This window comes from Pan paniscus, chromosome 16, assembly GCF_029289425.2.
Source record: "Pan paniscus chromosome 16, NHGRI_mPanPan1-v2.0_pri, whole genome shotgun sequence".
In the NCBI taxonomy this organism is placed as follows: Eukaryota; Metazoa; Chordata; class Mammalia; order Primates; family Hominidae; genus Pan; species Pan paniscus.
Window position 1 is genome coordinate 22,321,442 of NC_073265.2, and position 15,494 is coordinate 22,336,935.

The following is a 15,494-nucleotide window of genomic DNA, read 5'->3' on the forward strand; positions in this document are numbered from 1 at the left end:
TCTTTTAGTATTGTTTACCACTTGTTTATAATATACGTATTAAAACAATGCTTTTTAAAATTCTTTCTAGATTATGCATTAACTGTGGATGTCCTGATAAAAATTTTGCTTTTATTTCACTCTTCCCTGTCTTTTCTTCCACTCTTCCCATCCTTCCAATAGATTTTCATCTATTTTATTTAACTATCAAATCAATATTAACTACTTTCACTGCTATAACTGTAACTTTTATTTGCAAATGAGCCACATAATATATTCTGACCAGGTAATTTATTGTATTACTTTAGAGTTTTCCAATAGTTAATAACTGCCTTATTTGTTTGCTTAATTTTTTTGTGACCCAATCATGTATTCATTTTCAAACTTTCCTATAGAAGTGAAAATCTGGTTAGATTCTCTTGCATGATCTGTTCTCTCAGTTTCATCTTCTTAGAAACATCAGCCATCATCTAGGGAATTTCTGTTGCCTTGCCCTAGATTCCATGTTTATTAGATCTTACAGGGTTGGTTTTTGTTTTCTGGTTTTTTAGTCTGTTTGTTTGTTTTTTGCCTTCTTGGTTTACCACCTCACTGTGGTGGAACACATTATCTAGTAACTTTTACAGAAAAGATGCATGTGGATTAAATTTTTGTCTGAAAATTTCCTAATTACAGCTTCACAAGTCATACACACTTTACTGTAATTCTATATTGGAAATATTTTTTTCCTCAGCTTCCTGAAGGCTTTCTACTAGCCAATGGTCTGGCTGTTGAGAAGTCTACATTCTGATTTCTTATCCTTTGTGTGTGACTTGTTTTTATTTTCTGAAAGCAGCTAAGAGCGTCTCTTGTGCCTTGGTGTCTGAAATTCCACAGCGATGTGTCTTGGCGTGGCCTCTTTCTGTTCTGACATCTCACTGGAATGCACCTTAGAGTGGGTTTCTAATCTCTACTGTGTTAGGGACCCTGTAGGTTCTTTCAATCTGGAAATGCTCATTTTTCAGCTTTGAAAAAACTTTAATAGTATTTCTTTGTTAATTTCCTCTCTCTGTTTTTTTCAGTTCTTGCTCTCTGGAATTCCTCTAGGTTGGTTTTTTGATAATTCTGTTTTTTGTCTTCCTTCCTTCTGGAAGAATTTTTCAGCTTTATCCCACCACCTTTTTCTTTTCTTTTGTTTTGTTTTTTTTTTCCAGGATCAGTGAGTATTTTTCTTTTCCTTGGAAGGGATCCTTCATAGATACTAATATAGCTGTTTCATGAATGTCCTCTGAGATTATTAATTATAAGATTTTTTAAGTTTTCGTTTGTTCTCTATAATCTTTGTTTTCTCCAAGTCTCTTCTCTTTTCACTTTGTTTCTGTGGTTCCCGTTAGAGACCTTCCTCAGTTGTCAGGTGGTCCTTGGTCTTCATTCATGTTCTCATCAAGGCAGTAAAAGCTGACTAGAAGCTGGCTGAGGCTTGTTGTCTGTTAAGCCTCACTTTTAGGTCAACTGGGAGAGACCTGAGCATTTCACTGGTGACCTCAAACCACAGTATGTTTTATCTTAGCTAGTTTGGCTTCCCTAAAGGGTGATCCTCAAATTTGGGTGGAGGGAGGGAGGGAAAGGAGGTGGGGTTTTACTAATCAGGGTATAACGTTTGAATTCTGTTTTCAGCAAGACTCTACTTCTTTGTTTGACAATGTCTGGTATTTCCAAAACCAGACCCTTGGTAGTTGGCTTTTCCATGGATTAAACTTCTAATCTTCTATCGCGTGGAGGAGGAGAGGTCTTCTGGCTGTGCAGGGCAGGGAAAGGAATCAGGGATTTGAATGTCCTTTTCAACCTTTCCACCAGTCCCGTTTTCAACCCATTTTCTGCCTTCGCAGGTAGCTGGTGCTTCCAAGTCCAGGGACTTTCTTGAGATTCTGCAGCAGGAATTGGCTTTTTATTGATGGTTTCTTCATCTCCATTTTCTTACTGAAAGACCTGGGTTTTCACTTTTTATTGGCTAAAAGCTTCCACCTGCTTTCCTTTTTCCAAAATGTCAATTTATCTTCTTTGCTATCAATTTCTCACTTATTGTCTGAGTCCTTGCAGATGTAAGCCTTTAAAAAAACTTCCCTTAGGACAGGGGGAGACAAAGATGAAAGTGTGTAAGTGTGCAGTAGACCAATGACATAGATTCTTATTTATTTATTTATTCTTGGTGATCTTGATTGGAGTCAATTCTCAAAACAGAAATTTGAAAGACTATAAAAAGCATTTTTCCTATTTGCATTAAAAATACTCAAAGGCTGCTATAGTTTCCGGCCTCCAATACTCCTTTCCAAACACTGTTTTTCCGTCTCTAGGGAAAATGAAAATGACAGACATAGTCAAGAGCAGATGGGGGGCTGTCTGGAACGGTTAGAGACCAACAGAAGTTGAGGTCTGGAATATGCACTTGTTGTGTGCACGTGAAGGGTTGTCCTAGGAGGAAGGAGAACAAGGGGCAAAATTAGGGACACTGGCTTCTGTGAAGCAATGACTAACTCAAGGAGCCTTCATGTAGGAGAAGCCTGTTGGTGGACTATACATCCTGCTTCCAAACAGAGGTCCGAAGGAGAGAAAGTTCGAATTGGCGATGACCTCATCCTCGTCAGCGTGTCCTCTGAAAGATACCTTGTAAGTACCTCATAATATAAGAGTCTTTTGTTTTCAGAAATTTTTCCTTTAGGAATAGATGGCCATGAAGAACTGAGCCACAGCAGGTTGGATAGAATAAGATGCTTTTACATATATAGAGTTGACCCTTAAACAATGTAGGGGTTAGGGATGCTGACCCCCTGCACAATAAAAAATTAAAGTGTAACTTTCGACTCCTAAAACTTTCGACTCCTAAAAACTTAATAAGAAATAGCCTACTTTTGATGGGAAATAGCCTACTTTTGATGGGAAACCTTACTGATAATGTAAATAGCCTGTTAAAGCATATTTTATATGATATATGTATTATATATTGCATTCTTACAATAAAGTAAGACAGAAAAAATGTTAAGGAAATCATAAGGAAGAGAAAGTATATATACTGTCTATTAAGTAGAAGTAGATGATCCTAAAGATCTTCATCCTTGTCATCTTCACATTGAACAGGAAGAAGAGAAGGAAAAGGAGGGGTTGATCTTGCTGTCTCAGGGGGAGTAGAGGTGGAAGAAAATCCATGTATAAGCGGACCTGTGCAGTTCAAACCCGTGTTCAATAGTCAACTGCACTTGAGGGATGATTAAATACTGTCCGCTGCCGCGTGATCATGGTGTCCGGAACTAACCTGTTATTCTTTTAGATTATGGTGCTGCATCCAGCAAACTGTTAAAATGCCCCAAGCGCTATATGCACATTAACTCCCATTATTCTGAATTTATTACATTGTTTAGCTCTTGTTTAGGGAAGAACAAGAAAGGATCGAATATAGGAAAATAAGTTTATGTTGGAGAAAGAAAGAAAATGTACAATGTTTCAGGACATGGGGTATCGCAGAGAGTGGAAGTTGCCAGTGAGATTTTGCAGCTGAGGTTGGGTAATAAAAAGCACCATTTGTGTCAGGCACTTGTCTGGGGGTGGGGATGCCTGAAGATGAGAGAAACGTCAGAGAAGCTTCTCACGGAGTCAACTGAAGTAAAATCTGTGGGCAGATTTTACTTTGCCTAGGCCAAGTGTTGGGTAATTTTTCCCATTTGTGAGTTATCCTACAAAGAATGGACATTTTATGAGTTGGTGTTGAATCAGCTCCAGCTGAGGGGATGAAGTCAACACATGTCTGCCATCTCTGTAGCTGAATAATTCCTCACCCCAGAATAAAGTGTCCCACTTTGAAGCTGCTTCTAGATCAGGTGGAGAAATCTCCCACAGGCTGTATAGAAAGAACCAGATGACAGTAAGGCTGTTTAATTTAATCCTTGAAGTTCTAGGTGAGCTGTTTCTGTCGGCACTGGACTGGTGATTTAAAAGATGTCTCATTTCTGTTTCTGCTGCAGCATCTCTCAGTATCAAATGGTAACATACAAGTGGATGCCTCCTTTATGCAAACACTCTGGAATGTACATCCTACGTGCTCAGGAAGTAGCATCGAAGAAGGTGTGCTTCTTTAAATGCATTTAGCCCTGAGCCTGCCTATCTCTCTTGAGCTGTATACATTGACATTTTCTGCTACTTCCCAGATCTCACCTGAATGTCTTGGTACACAGGTAGCCTGATTTTAGCTCACTTGAGTTTCTTTCTCTGAATTCAGTACAGATTATTTTCTATTCTAACTTCCAGTTACATGAGCATCCCTGAACTTTTTTTTTTAACCCCTTGGAGCCCACTACTGTTTTAGCACTACGTGTATTCAGGACTTGGATATGCACCTTTGCTCTCTCCCTGAGTTTCCACATTTTTATTTTTGCTTACTAGTTGTAAGTATAAAGACCTCAGCACCTTCAGTTTTAGAAGAGATTATTTGCCAAGAAGGTGACATGGTTTATATTTCTCCTTATGCATCTCTCCATGCAGGCGAAGCACTTACTCTATTATAAAAGTGTTTGGTCATTTGTTTTCACTTGTATTTATGGAAGGCCATTTTAACGTAAGAGGTGAAATTATTTTTCCCTTGGAAATAAAGTCATCCAACGTTGTTCAACGTATTTTATTTCATAGAATCAGGTAAAAATCAATACACCTTTCAAGTTGTGTAATAAATGTACTGGCCTTACCTCACTCATAGGTAATACCACAGCTGAGAAGAATAATCAAATGTCAGTGACCTATGGGCTATTGTGTTACATTTTGGCACATTATAGCAAGATCAGAATTTTTAAAAATACTCATCACAGGCTTTAGCCCTATTAAAGTCTAGTACTTTCAAACTGGGAATGCCGGTCTATTCTATCATGTTTGAAAAAAGAAGGAAAACAGAGTTGTCAAGGTGATACCCCAGTTTCAGAATGCATGATAGCTAAACTGAAGACTCAGGAAAAGACAAATTCTTAACTCTTTTGGCAACAAGTGGAAGGCTTTAAAAGGTAGGATGTGTTTAGCCCTCTTCCTTTGTGCCAAAATTAACCCACCCTCCTGGGTCTATTGTCAGTCAATCCCTTTCTATTAAGAATCAAGAAGCTCTGGGTTTAAGTCTTTCTCAAGAAAGTTTTGGCTCAATCTTCTCCATGTTAAATTTTTTATTTTCACCTTAGGAATAAAATTATTTCCTGGTCCCAACAGAGGGCTTGTGGAAATTAATTAAGGAGTGTTTGCAAATCATGTCAAAAGGTCCTTATAGAAGTGTTGAGTGCCGTTGTAATATAGTCTGGATAACTCATCACTTGAGTCATCTTGCTCTGTAGAAAAATGTCCTTCCAGCATCCACTGGTGAGAAACCCACTTCAGCCCTTAAGAACGTAAGTGATCTTCATCATGATGCTGCTTTCCTGACTATGGCCCTGATAGATTTCAGTTAAGAAAAGTCATGATGCACCAGCACTTGGCAGTGTTCTCTGTGTGAGTAGGATATTGATGGAAGGAGCCCAAAAACCATAAAGGATAAACTCCAAATGGGGCATGGCCTCTCCATCATGAGATGAACGAGAGCTTAATCAAGAGGTTGGTCATGGAGGGCTTTAATTTTCTAAATAAATTAGCTGTTAAGAATCCCCTATAATATATCATGAATCATTTTTAATGCAAAGGAGGTTATAACTCAGATTATCAGTACAAAAAGATACAGGAAAATTGGAAGGAGACTTCTGAATATTTGAGGGAATTTTAGAAAAACTTGCCTTGTCTAGGTAAAAAAACTGAACTCATAACAGACTGTCACTATACAAAATTCACTAATAATACCCTTTTCTCCTCTGGCGTGATTGCTCATTCTTACTCTTTTAATCCAGCACCCAAAATAGTTTTAAGACAGCCCCTAAAGTGATCTAATTATGTGATTTTTTTTTTCCTTTAAAAATTCTGACACAGACATTGGGTATATTAAGTTCATATGTCTCCTGAGAACAGCCTAGCCTGGAGAATTTCTTAATTCAGAGGAATAACAAATCCCATTTCTTGGAGCAAGGTAAAGCTCGGACTGGAGCCCCTCTCCTGCTACTATGTTCTTTGAATTAAGGTTCAGCATTTATTTGAAGACAAATGGGTCATCATGTCTTTGAAGTTCATTGTTTCCTTTCCATCTCTGAACTCCATGACTATTGAGATTCTTTTCCTTATTCTGAAGGCTAAGTGTTTGTTGATGAAAGCGTCTACACTTGTTCACTCAGGGATGCTGGAGAGTAGTTCTGCTTTCCCTTTGTGCTGTAGGAGTAGCAACCAGATTTGATCTGTTTGTTAAATGTATTTGAATGTTGCCTTCTCCTAAAGGGTCTTAAGAATGGTCTGCTACCCCCTTCTCAGCACCTTTCTTTCCCATGACTGCAATCTGATTTGGATTTTTTTTACAAAGTGTACACAGTGAGATTGTGGATATTTATCCAGAAATTTGTTATTGGGTGTACTTACATCCTAAGCAACTGGACACTCCTAACATTAGCAACTTAATTTTCCTTTTGATTTTTAATGATATCAATTGGCACACTATTTTCACCTTACCTTTTGATGTTGGACTTGCTCACCTCTGAAGCCCTATTTAACTTTCAGCATTAGAATTGTTTTGACTTTTCTGTCTTTTCTGCCTGAGGCCTGCATTCATGGAATATGTAGTTATCAAAATGTGTCTCTCTCAGTATTTACCGTAACTGGCTCAGACCTGTGTGAATTTACCCTTTTTAAATATGCCATTCTCTTCATTAAACTTCCCATCATTCACAGTAGAATATAATTCTCTTACAGGATACCTACTTGGTGGGCATGTAGTACGTCTTTTCCATGGTCATGATGAATGTTTGACGATACCACCTACAGACCAGAATGATTCCCAGCACAGGTAAGTCAGTAGCTTCATTCTTCCCCTAGCTGTTTCCAGTCTCAAATGACTCAAACTAAAGAGTTTACATTGTATTTAGCCATATATGAACTCTGTACATGTCAGTCCATTGACAAACCTTCCTCCAGCCATGGGTTCTGGTTTGTAAAACAGGAATGGCAGTTCAGCTTGCTTACAGGAGGAGCTCTGTACACATGCTGTTCTTAGGCAGTTCTGTAATGCTTCCAGATCTCTTCATTTTCTTTGGCTCTGCACTTAAACAAATTATTCACCAGGCTCTTCAAAGACAGATCATCTCTATTCCCATTTCATGTGCTAAGTAAATAAGGTGGACTTCATTGATTTGGTTTTATGACTAAATAGCATTAGAGAAACTGATGTCCAGCTGAAGCTGGATTTAGCAGGGGGTGGTGCCAAGGGTGCATTTAGAGGGCGCTGTGCCAAGGACGATGTGTTCTTGTCCTTATACTTGACCCCTTCATGAATGCTTTTCAAAATTTCAAAACCATGACATGGACGATATGAATCCAAGTCTTAAACGCATACTAAAGAGTTTTTTTTGGTATTCTATCATCAAAGGAACAGAACATAAAAAGCTTGGCCTTGTAACTATAGAAATCTGATATTTAAAAAAAAATCAAACCTCAGATCCAAACTAGATTGAATTTGGGACAGCAGTGAGTCTGATCCGGTGATCATGTTTTCTTTTCCTTTTGTGTAATGCCTACAGGAACCTTGTCAACTGCATTTCTTTTGCTTCATTAGAAACGTGGGCTCACAAGTCTTCACATCTTGGAGAATATGTAGGTCAGGCTCCTGCCACAGGTCACACACTGGCTGATTTCAGATGCAAGCCTAGAAGCCAGAGCTGCTGACTCTCCATCAGGGACCATTTCCTAATTGATGTACTCAAGGACCCCCGCAGAAGCAATGTGCTTGAATGTATTATTATGCACCTTAGAAAGCACCCATTGGCAATGTGTATCCCTTATAGTTTTGAGTCTCTTCCTACTTGCTGTCTACTCTGAATACCCTTTCATAGGAACCAGATGTGACCCAGAAGGGTGCCTAGGACACATAAAGCACAGACCTATGTAAAGTGCTGTGCTTAATTCACTTGTTGCCTCCCTGGCACTGGTCCAGCGGTTGATAGTTATCTCGATTGGGAAGTTAGGTCGACCTGATTTTCCTTAGAAGTAAGGATTCTCTACCCTGTCGTGTGATCCTGTTCACTTGTGATTTGCCTTTTATTCAGTATTGAAACTATACAATAGCCCATTTACTGTCCCTTTGATATCATATTCTGCTGCATCAAGGGGAAGGTTTGCAGGTGGATGAATAGCTAAGATTTTAAGAGTTTTGCAGGGTTGTCTGTATCTAAGAGGGAATACATCAGGGTTTTCCTAGTTCATTCTCTCTATTCCTGTTCTACTTTTAAGAATGGGAACTGGAAAAAATGAAGTATTTACCATGGGCATGCCCCCACCCACATGCACACACCTGTCATCAAAATTAGAGCCAAATTAGAAACAGCTGGACAGAAACTATGCTACTTAGGTTAGTCATTTGGTGGGCATTTTGTTCAAGTGATTCAGCAAAATTCTGCTTACAAGGAAAGGCTCAGCAAGTGTTTGAAAGGAGGTGATGGGAAGAGTGAAGTAGATGGAGAGGGATTTTCACAATAGGCACACTGGAGCAGACATGCATGCCATCATTTAAATAAACATGAAGGTGGCCTTTCTTTAGCCCAGGATTTCATAGGCTCTAATTTGTGTTTTGGAAAAAAAATCATCAAAAAAAAATAAGGCTTATTTTATAAGGAAGCATGAAGGGTTTGAGACTGGGGTAAGTGAGCAGCTATTCAGCACACTGGAACTTGAATCTTTGTGTCAGCCAGTCTCAATCAAAACAGGATGCCTTGGTGTTATTTGATGTCTAGGTGAAGTGAGTGATAAGCCTTGTCTTTGTCTTCTATTGTCAGGTAAACCCTCAGAAATGGCCAGCATGGCCAGGAGCGCCAAAATCTGGGGAGCATGATAGAATAGGAAACAGCACACTAAAAGACTCCAGCAGCCACTAAGGCATGCAGGTGTTCCATTGCAGTGGTGCTGACTCTCCAGAAGAAATCGTTTTCAGTCCCTGTAAATCCTGAGAGCAGCCAGGCTATGTGGAAAGACTGACCCAGAGTGGAAACCCAAGATTAACAATCTAACATTTTGAGCTCTGATCCTTGGCTTTGCCTCTGGCTTGTCAAACACCCTGGGATAAGTTACTTAACCTATTGAAGCTAAGGCTAAGCTGTCAGCCAAGCTTTCAAAAGCACCTCAGCTTGCCGCCCACTATACTCCTCTCCTTGGAATTGTTTTAGAGAACAAGAACAAGTTGTTTCAACCTCAGTAACCTTGTGAGATTAAATGGAGCAAGCCGCCCAAATGTCACAGGTGGGAAGAACAAACCTTCACAAATCCTTCAGATGTCAGGGGTAGAGAATCTTCTAGTTCCAGCTCCAGCGCTGTCTCACCTGTGACCTGGGTGAGCCACTTCACCCTCTTCTCCTGAAGGGATCCTTTCAGCTTGCACTAGAGAAAGAGGAGCATAAATGAGAATCTTAGCAAATTTTCCTAAGTGGCTAGCAGGTTGGTGCAGTATCATTTCCGTTCTAGGCCTGGTACAGAGACACCTGGGGTGTAGGAACTCTAAAGCAACGTCGGATTTTCTTCCTAATATTTATTGGGCATTTCCCGATAACATGTACATTAGAGAAAGATTGAGAAATAGCCTCTGTAATCCCACCTTCCAGAGGTAACCATTGTTGATGTCATGTTTCATTGATTGCTGTATGATTAATGTGTTCCTCTATGCATGTTTATAAACATTTATAAAAAACACTTTCTAAACATTTTTAAAAGTCCTTTAAATTTTCACAACATTGTTTTATAAGTACCCTTATTAGAAAGCAAACTGAGACACAGAGAGTTGAAGGGGCTTGCCCGAGATCACACAGCTACCAGATTCAAACCCAGGTCTGTCTTAACTTCCAAGCTCATATTTTGAATCGACTCATAATTATACTACTTCTCCAGAAAAAAAAAATAAGTATACATTTTCTTTTCACCACTATTGACTAACTCTTGTCTCTAACATCTAAATCAGGATTCCTCTTGGGTTTGACCACTTCAATTGTGATCCATACAAATTCTCTACGGTGGAGGTAGGATTTTAAGTTAGTGAATGTAAATGCAGTTAAATAATCAGTTTTGATCAGAGGTCACAAGATTCTCAGAAAGTGGCTGGATTCAGTATACCAGGTAATCTGGGGACCGCTGTTCTTGAGACATGCTCTTAAACTGTGAATTTTGTATAATGTGGAGCAACCTGCCCCGATCACAGGTTATACAGAATTTATTTAAAATAAAACTTTAAAAACTGAGGCTTTGTTAATCACTGGAAAAACATCAGACAAATCCAAGTTGAGACACATTTCACAAAATACCCAACCGGTACTCCACAAAACTGTCAAAGTCATGAGAAACAAGGCAAGACTGAGAAAGCATAGCAGATCAGAGGAAACGGGAGACATGGCAGCTGAACGCAGTGTGGTATCCTGGATTATATCCTGGAAGTGGAAAAAAGTTTGCAGGAAAAATTAAGGTGAAATCCAAATAAAGTCTTGAGTTTAGCTAGTAATGACATACTCGTGTTGGTTTCTCAGTTTTGACAAACGTACCCTGGTAATGTAGGATGATAACATTGGGAGAAGCTGAGTGAGATCATACAGGAACTCTCTGGACTATCTTTAGTAACTGTTTGATAAACCTAACATTTTTCTAAAATAAAAATTTTATTTCAAAACACATTAAAAGATGATTCTTAACACGGGAAAGGAAGCAACAGTACAGTAATAAAATTGTGAACAGTGTAACAACTGAGCATAAAGCTTTGTTCCAACTGCCCTAGAACGATGGAAATGAGTTCACACTATGTCGAATAGGTGTTTTTAAAGTACAAATACATTTTTTAAAGATATAAAACTACATCAGGGAGCTTGACCTGAAGGAATTGGAGCATTCTGTGTCTGCTGTCATTGTGTAACTGGGCTATCGTGACTCCTGATGTAGAAATGGAGATGTTCTTGTTCCTGCCTTTCCCTTGTATACCTGATGATGCATAAATGCCCATAATATGGATATGGTGAGCAGTTCCCTCCCCTCTAGCTGCTTTGACCCTTTCTGAGAGAGAGAGACTGGGAAACTGTCTTCCCTCTTATTCTGGCTTTGCATTCTGCTGACTCCAAAAGGGCTTAGACAAGCTCGGTACCTGAACAGCCTCTGCAGGGAGCTGTTCTTCACCCGGGTGCTGATCAGTGTCATGCAAGTAGGAGCTGATCTCCAACTCTGCTCACAGGAGGATATTCTACGAAGCTGGGGGAGCTGGGACTCGAGCCAGGTCTCTGTGGAGAGTGGAACCCCTTCGGATAAGGTAATGGAGGGCCTGGGAATGCCCTTTTCAAGATTACTTTCTTTTTCAGTACAGGCTGTTCTCTTAAATATTTCATTCATTCCACATCATCTGGCAAACTCCTTCAAGTCCTTTGTCTAGAGCTAAGTTCTGATATTTCTGTGACTTTGTTTTTAAAGAACACACACACACACAATCTCCAAAGCCACTGTGTTGACTCTGAGGCTGGCAGGCTCTTCTGCCCTTGCAGTAGCTGACTATAAAAGGAAAGCTCAGACAAGGCCACTGAAAGCCATCCAAGTTCTCCCATTTGTTTTCTTAAACAGGTTCTCTGGAACCCAGATAAGTCTTCCGTCTCCTCTCAGTAGCTTTGTTGGCTCCAGTGGACAGTTAGCTATAAATGGCACACAGACAGGTGGTCGCGATGGCATAAGATAAGGAAGATGTAAACTTCACTGGAAATGTAGGTGTGAAGAAAAAGGTACTTACTAGAACTTTTCAGAGACAGTTTTGTCCCTTGGTGGAAGGAACAGGAGGCTGAGACTTTCCAGCCACAAGCTTGAATAACCTCAGGTGGTCGGTTAACTTCAAACTACTGAAGGGGGATCGCTTTCAATGCAGGACCTTTACTGGGCTGAGAGGGTTTGCAAGTTAGGCTAGAGCTGAACTGCTTGGAATGAGAGAGGAGGGTTAAGCATCGCCCTCTGATTTTCCTTCTCTGCCTTTCCCTCTAGTTCTTTCTGCTCAGTCTCCCCCTGAAAATATGTTCAAAATAAGTCTCTCTCATGCAGGGTATATGCCCCCCAAGGGCTCCTGAAGATAATCCATTGGCAATCAGAAGGGAATGTTAGGAATTCTCTTACACCATACACACATATGCACACTTTTTTTTTCTGAGAAATTGGCAGCTGATGGTTTAAGGAACACCGGTTTTAAGGAGCGTGCACTTACTAACTGGCTTGAGTCATTTACATCCTCTTTCCCAACCCATTAAAAATCTGAGAGTAACATACTCTTGTTCGCAGGACATTAGGCCTTAGTTCTTGCTTAATGGACTCTTTAAGAGGTCAAAATAAGTATGTATGCGTACTTCTGGTTATGATTGCTTGCTCATTTCCCCAGAGACCTAAACATGAAGAATTCAAGCCTTTTATCAATATGATTTGGATTTATTGATGCTTCAAAAAGTTGGACAAAGTGGAGAGTGGTTTCAAAATTTCACACATCTCTCTTAAACCTTATATTCTTAAGAGATAAGTATTTTGCATATGAGCAAATATTTTAAAAAGATAAATTTTGAGTTAGATTATTCAGTGGATAATTTCTCCCGTAACACTTACCATAACTTTTGCTGAGTGCTGATCTTTTGATGAAGGACCATGAAGAGGACGGTATTCAATATGAGTTCTCACTTGTCTTAATCCTTTTATCCTGATTTACTTATTTTCCATAGAATTTATCCTTTTAACATAATTCATTGTTGACTTATGCTTGTTTGTTGTCTCTCTTTGTCTGGCAAGTGTAAGCTGTGCAGGTATTTTTACTATTTCCCTTGAAGATAGGACTCTTTGTGGTAGTAATACGTTTTAGTTCAGATGGCAGGTTTGGAAAGGCTTTCCCAGAAACAAGTTTCCATTCAAAGACAAGCTTCCCATTGATTTGTGATTATTTGCATCAAGACCTTTCAGTGGAGTAAAGGAAAAATTGGAAACCTGGGACTTCCAGTTGTATGAAGCCACTGACCTGCCTTCAAGATCATTCCTTGTTGATGTCATCAAGAAAGAGCACTATGCTGGGTTGTAGGCAGACATGAAATCCAACAGCAAGCCAGGAGCCTGGTGCGTTTTCCCTTAAGGATGGACACCAGAAGGGTTATAAGTCTGCTAGCATGTGTAAGAAAGCATAGGATAAATACTGAAAAGGACTTATTTTTGTATAAATGCAATTTCTTGTCTGTTTCATCTGCCCAGCTGGAGTGGCAGTAACATCAGATGGGGCCAGGCTTTCCGACTCCGGCATCTCACCACAGGCCACTACCTGGCCTTGACAGAAGACCAAGGCCTTATACTGCAAGACCGGGCAAAGTCAGACACCAAGTCCACAGCTTTCTCTTTCCGGGCATCAAAGGTAAGGTGTGATAAAGTGGACTTTGACCCTGTTCTAAAAGTGAAAACTCAGAAACCTCCAGGTAGAACTATAACTGGAAAAGAAAGTAGGCTGGAACAAAGTGAAATTGGAAATTTGCCCTAAGATAGATAAACACTTTCTTCTTTTATCTTTTGAATTGAGTTCATGGAGGAATATGTACCTTGGATGAAGGTTGAAGTCTTGAGCAAAAGGAGAGTGTGGAAAGTCCTGGAAAGTGCAAGGAGCATAGGAATGGACAGTGTTGCTCAAAGGCTAATGGAAACTATTGTTGTTGTTTAATGCATTCTGAGTTGTCTTTGATAAATTCCAAGTTATATTCTTCACTCCTTTAAAGCAATAGTAACATGGAGGCATGAGTTTCAGAGCTACATTTGTTTAAATAAAAAGGTAATTTGTTAAATAAAAAAAAGATGTAAATGTAAAAAGCATGAGCTTCAGTGCTATATTTGTTTAAATTTTTTTAATGATGCAGAGAAGACATTCTGGACATAACATTATCTTGCAGTTATTAATATCTATATATAAAATTTACTAGTACCTTCCTCATTCTTTTCCTTAACTATCCCTACTCCCCACATCTCTTAGTTTTCTCCTATCCATCCCAAACCTTCATTAAGAATGGATCCTCTGGTAGTTAGGTTAACCTCGAATTAATTGCTTTACCGTTTGATGTGTATGTAGACAACTATTCTTTTTTAGAAACCGCCACCTTTAATGTTCAGCCAAGCTTCTACTCTGTCTAACTCAGAGCTGGATCTAGCTGAACGGTCAGAATTGCATGCTGAGCTAACTTCTGACAGACAGTTGGATGGTCTGTCACTTTATGAGTGTTCTGGAAAGATCATCCAAGCATGAGAAGGGCTCTGCACAGATGCTTGCACAGTTAGCAGGAAGTCTGCACTTCCTAAGAGTATAGCTCAATATCTCCTTTGGGAGTGTCACCTTTAGTTTCATTCTTTGCTCTTTTCCAGAAATAAATCTTGATATGTGTTCTCACCATGATTTCACTCAAGGGTTGTTGAGGATTCTGTTCGTCTATGACTAGGTGTGAGGCTGACAGCTGAATTTTCTGTGGGGCATCTCTGCTTCCTAATGCACCTGAAGAAGATAGTCAGCACTGTCCCCTTCTTTGGTGCAGGGATTCAGAGTCTGTTTTCTCCCTCATTTTGTGCTCCTATGGTCTTTTTAGGCAGAGAAACTCTTTGGCATGTAGTTTTTTCTCTTTAATATTGCCCTATATCAGAATTGGGCTTTTTTCATATCTTTATTTCGAATATTAAAAGACATGAGCTTCCTGTTCACATCTTCCTAACCGTCTCTCAAATGTCATCTTCCATCTGCTTCTCTTCCAATGGCTATTGACTCTGATTTCATTCTGGTTTTCTGAGCATATCTTCCTCACTTTGCTATCATTTTTTTTTTAGATTCCCAGCACAAGAGGGATTCTTTAAATTCAAATTTATATCTATTTAGTGAATATTTTTGCCTCCAGGAAGTGATTTAGAGCAATGCAACTTTCTGAAAGATTCAGTGAAACAAAGCAACAGGAAAGTCATAAGAACAGAGACTGGGACATGGAGTGGGAGCTGAAGGTGGGCGGCAGTAGAAGAGGGAGGTGGAAAATAAGAAATGACTCATCGTGGCTAATGACCAAGCAAGTGTTTTCCTAAGAATGCCAGTTTGGCCCTTTCCTTCTTTGAGCATTCTACCCACTTTCTCCTTGACCCACTCGGGATATGCTGCCAAGGTTAGAACAATGACCTCGAGGTCTTTACCATTTCAAAAAGGGGCTTTTCTTCCAGCACAGTATCAGGCGGCCTTCCAGGCAGCAGGCAGGATCCTGTTCCAAGGGGACTCTTCCATTCTATTCCGTTTTGGCTCAGCCTTGTGGAGCATGGCTCAGCACTGTGCTGTGGTCTCTGGGGGAAGCAAGGAAAGCTCAGAGCCCCATAGAGACCTTGTAACATTCCTTCCACTTGACATCACT

At 39.7% G+C, this 15,494-nt stretch overlaps 1 protein-coding gene across 2 annotated transcripts in view; it reads left to right on the top strand.

The window, feature by feature from the left end:
- Positions 1 to 15,494, top strand: part of RYR3 (ryanodine receptor 3) — a 563,020-nt gene that overhangs the window by 232,311 nt on the left and 315,215 nt on the right. For both annotated transcript variants that reach the window (XM_034938474.3, XM_057299827.2), the window contains exons 6-10: positions 2,513 to 2,625; positions 3,975 to 4,074; positions 6,808 to 6,901; positions 11,306 to 11,380; positions 13,330 to 13,486. In XM_034938474.3, the coding sequence (XP_034794365.3) occupies positions 2,513 to 2,625; positions 3,975 to 4,074; positions 6,808 to 6,901; positions 11,306 to 11,380; positions 13,330 to 13,486 (539 nt within the window). The remainder of the gene's footprint in view (positions 1 to 2,512; positions 2,626 to 3,974; positions 4,075 to 6,807; positions 6,902 to 11,305; positions 11,381 to 13,329; positions 13,487 to 15,494) is intronic.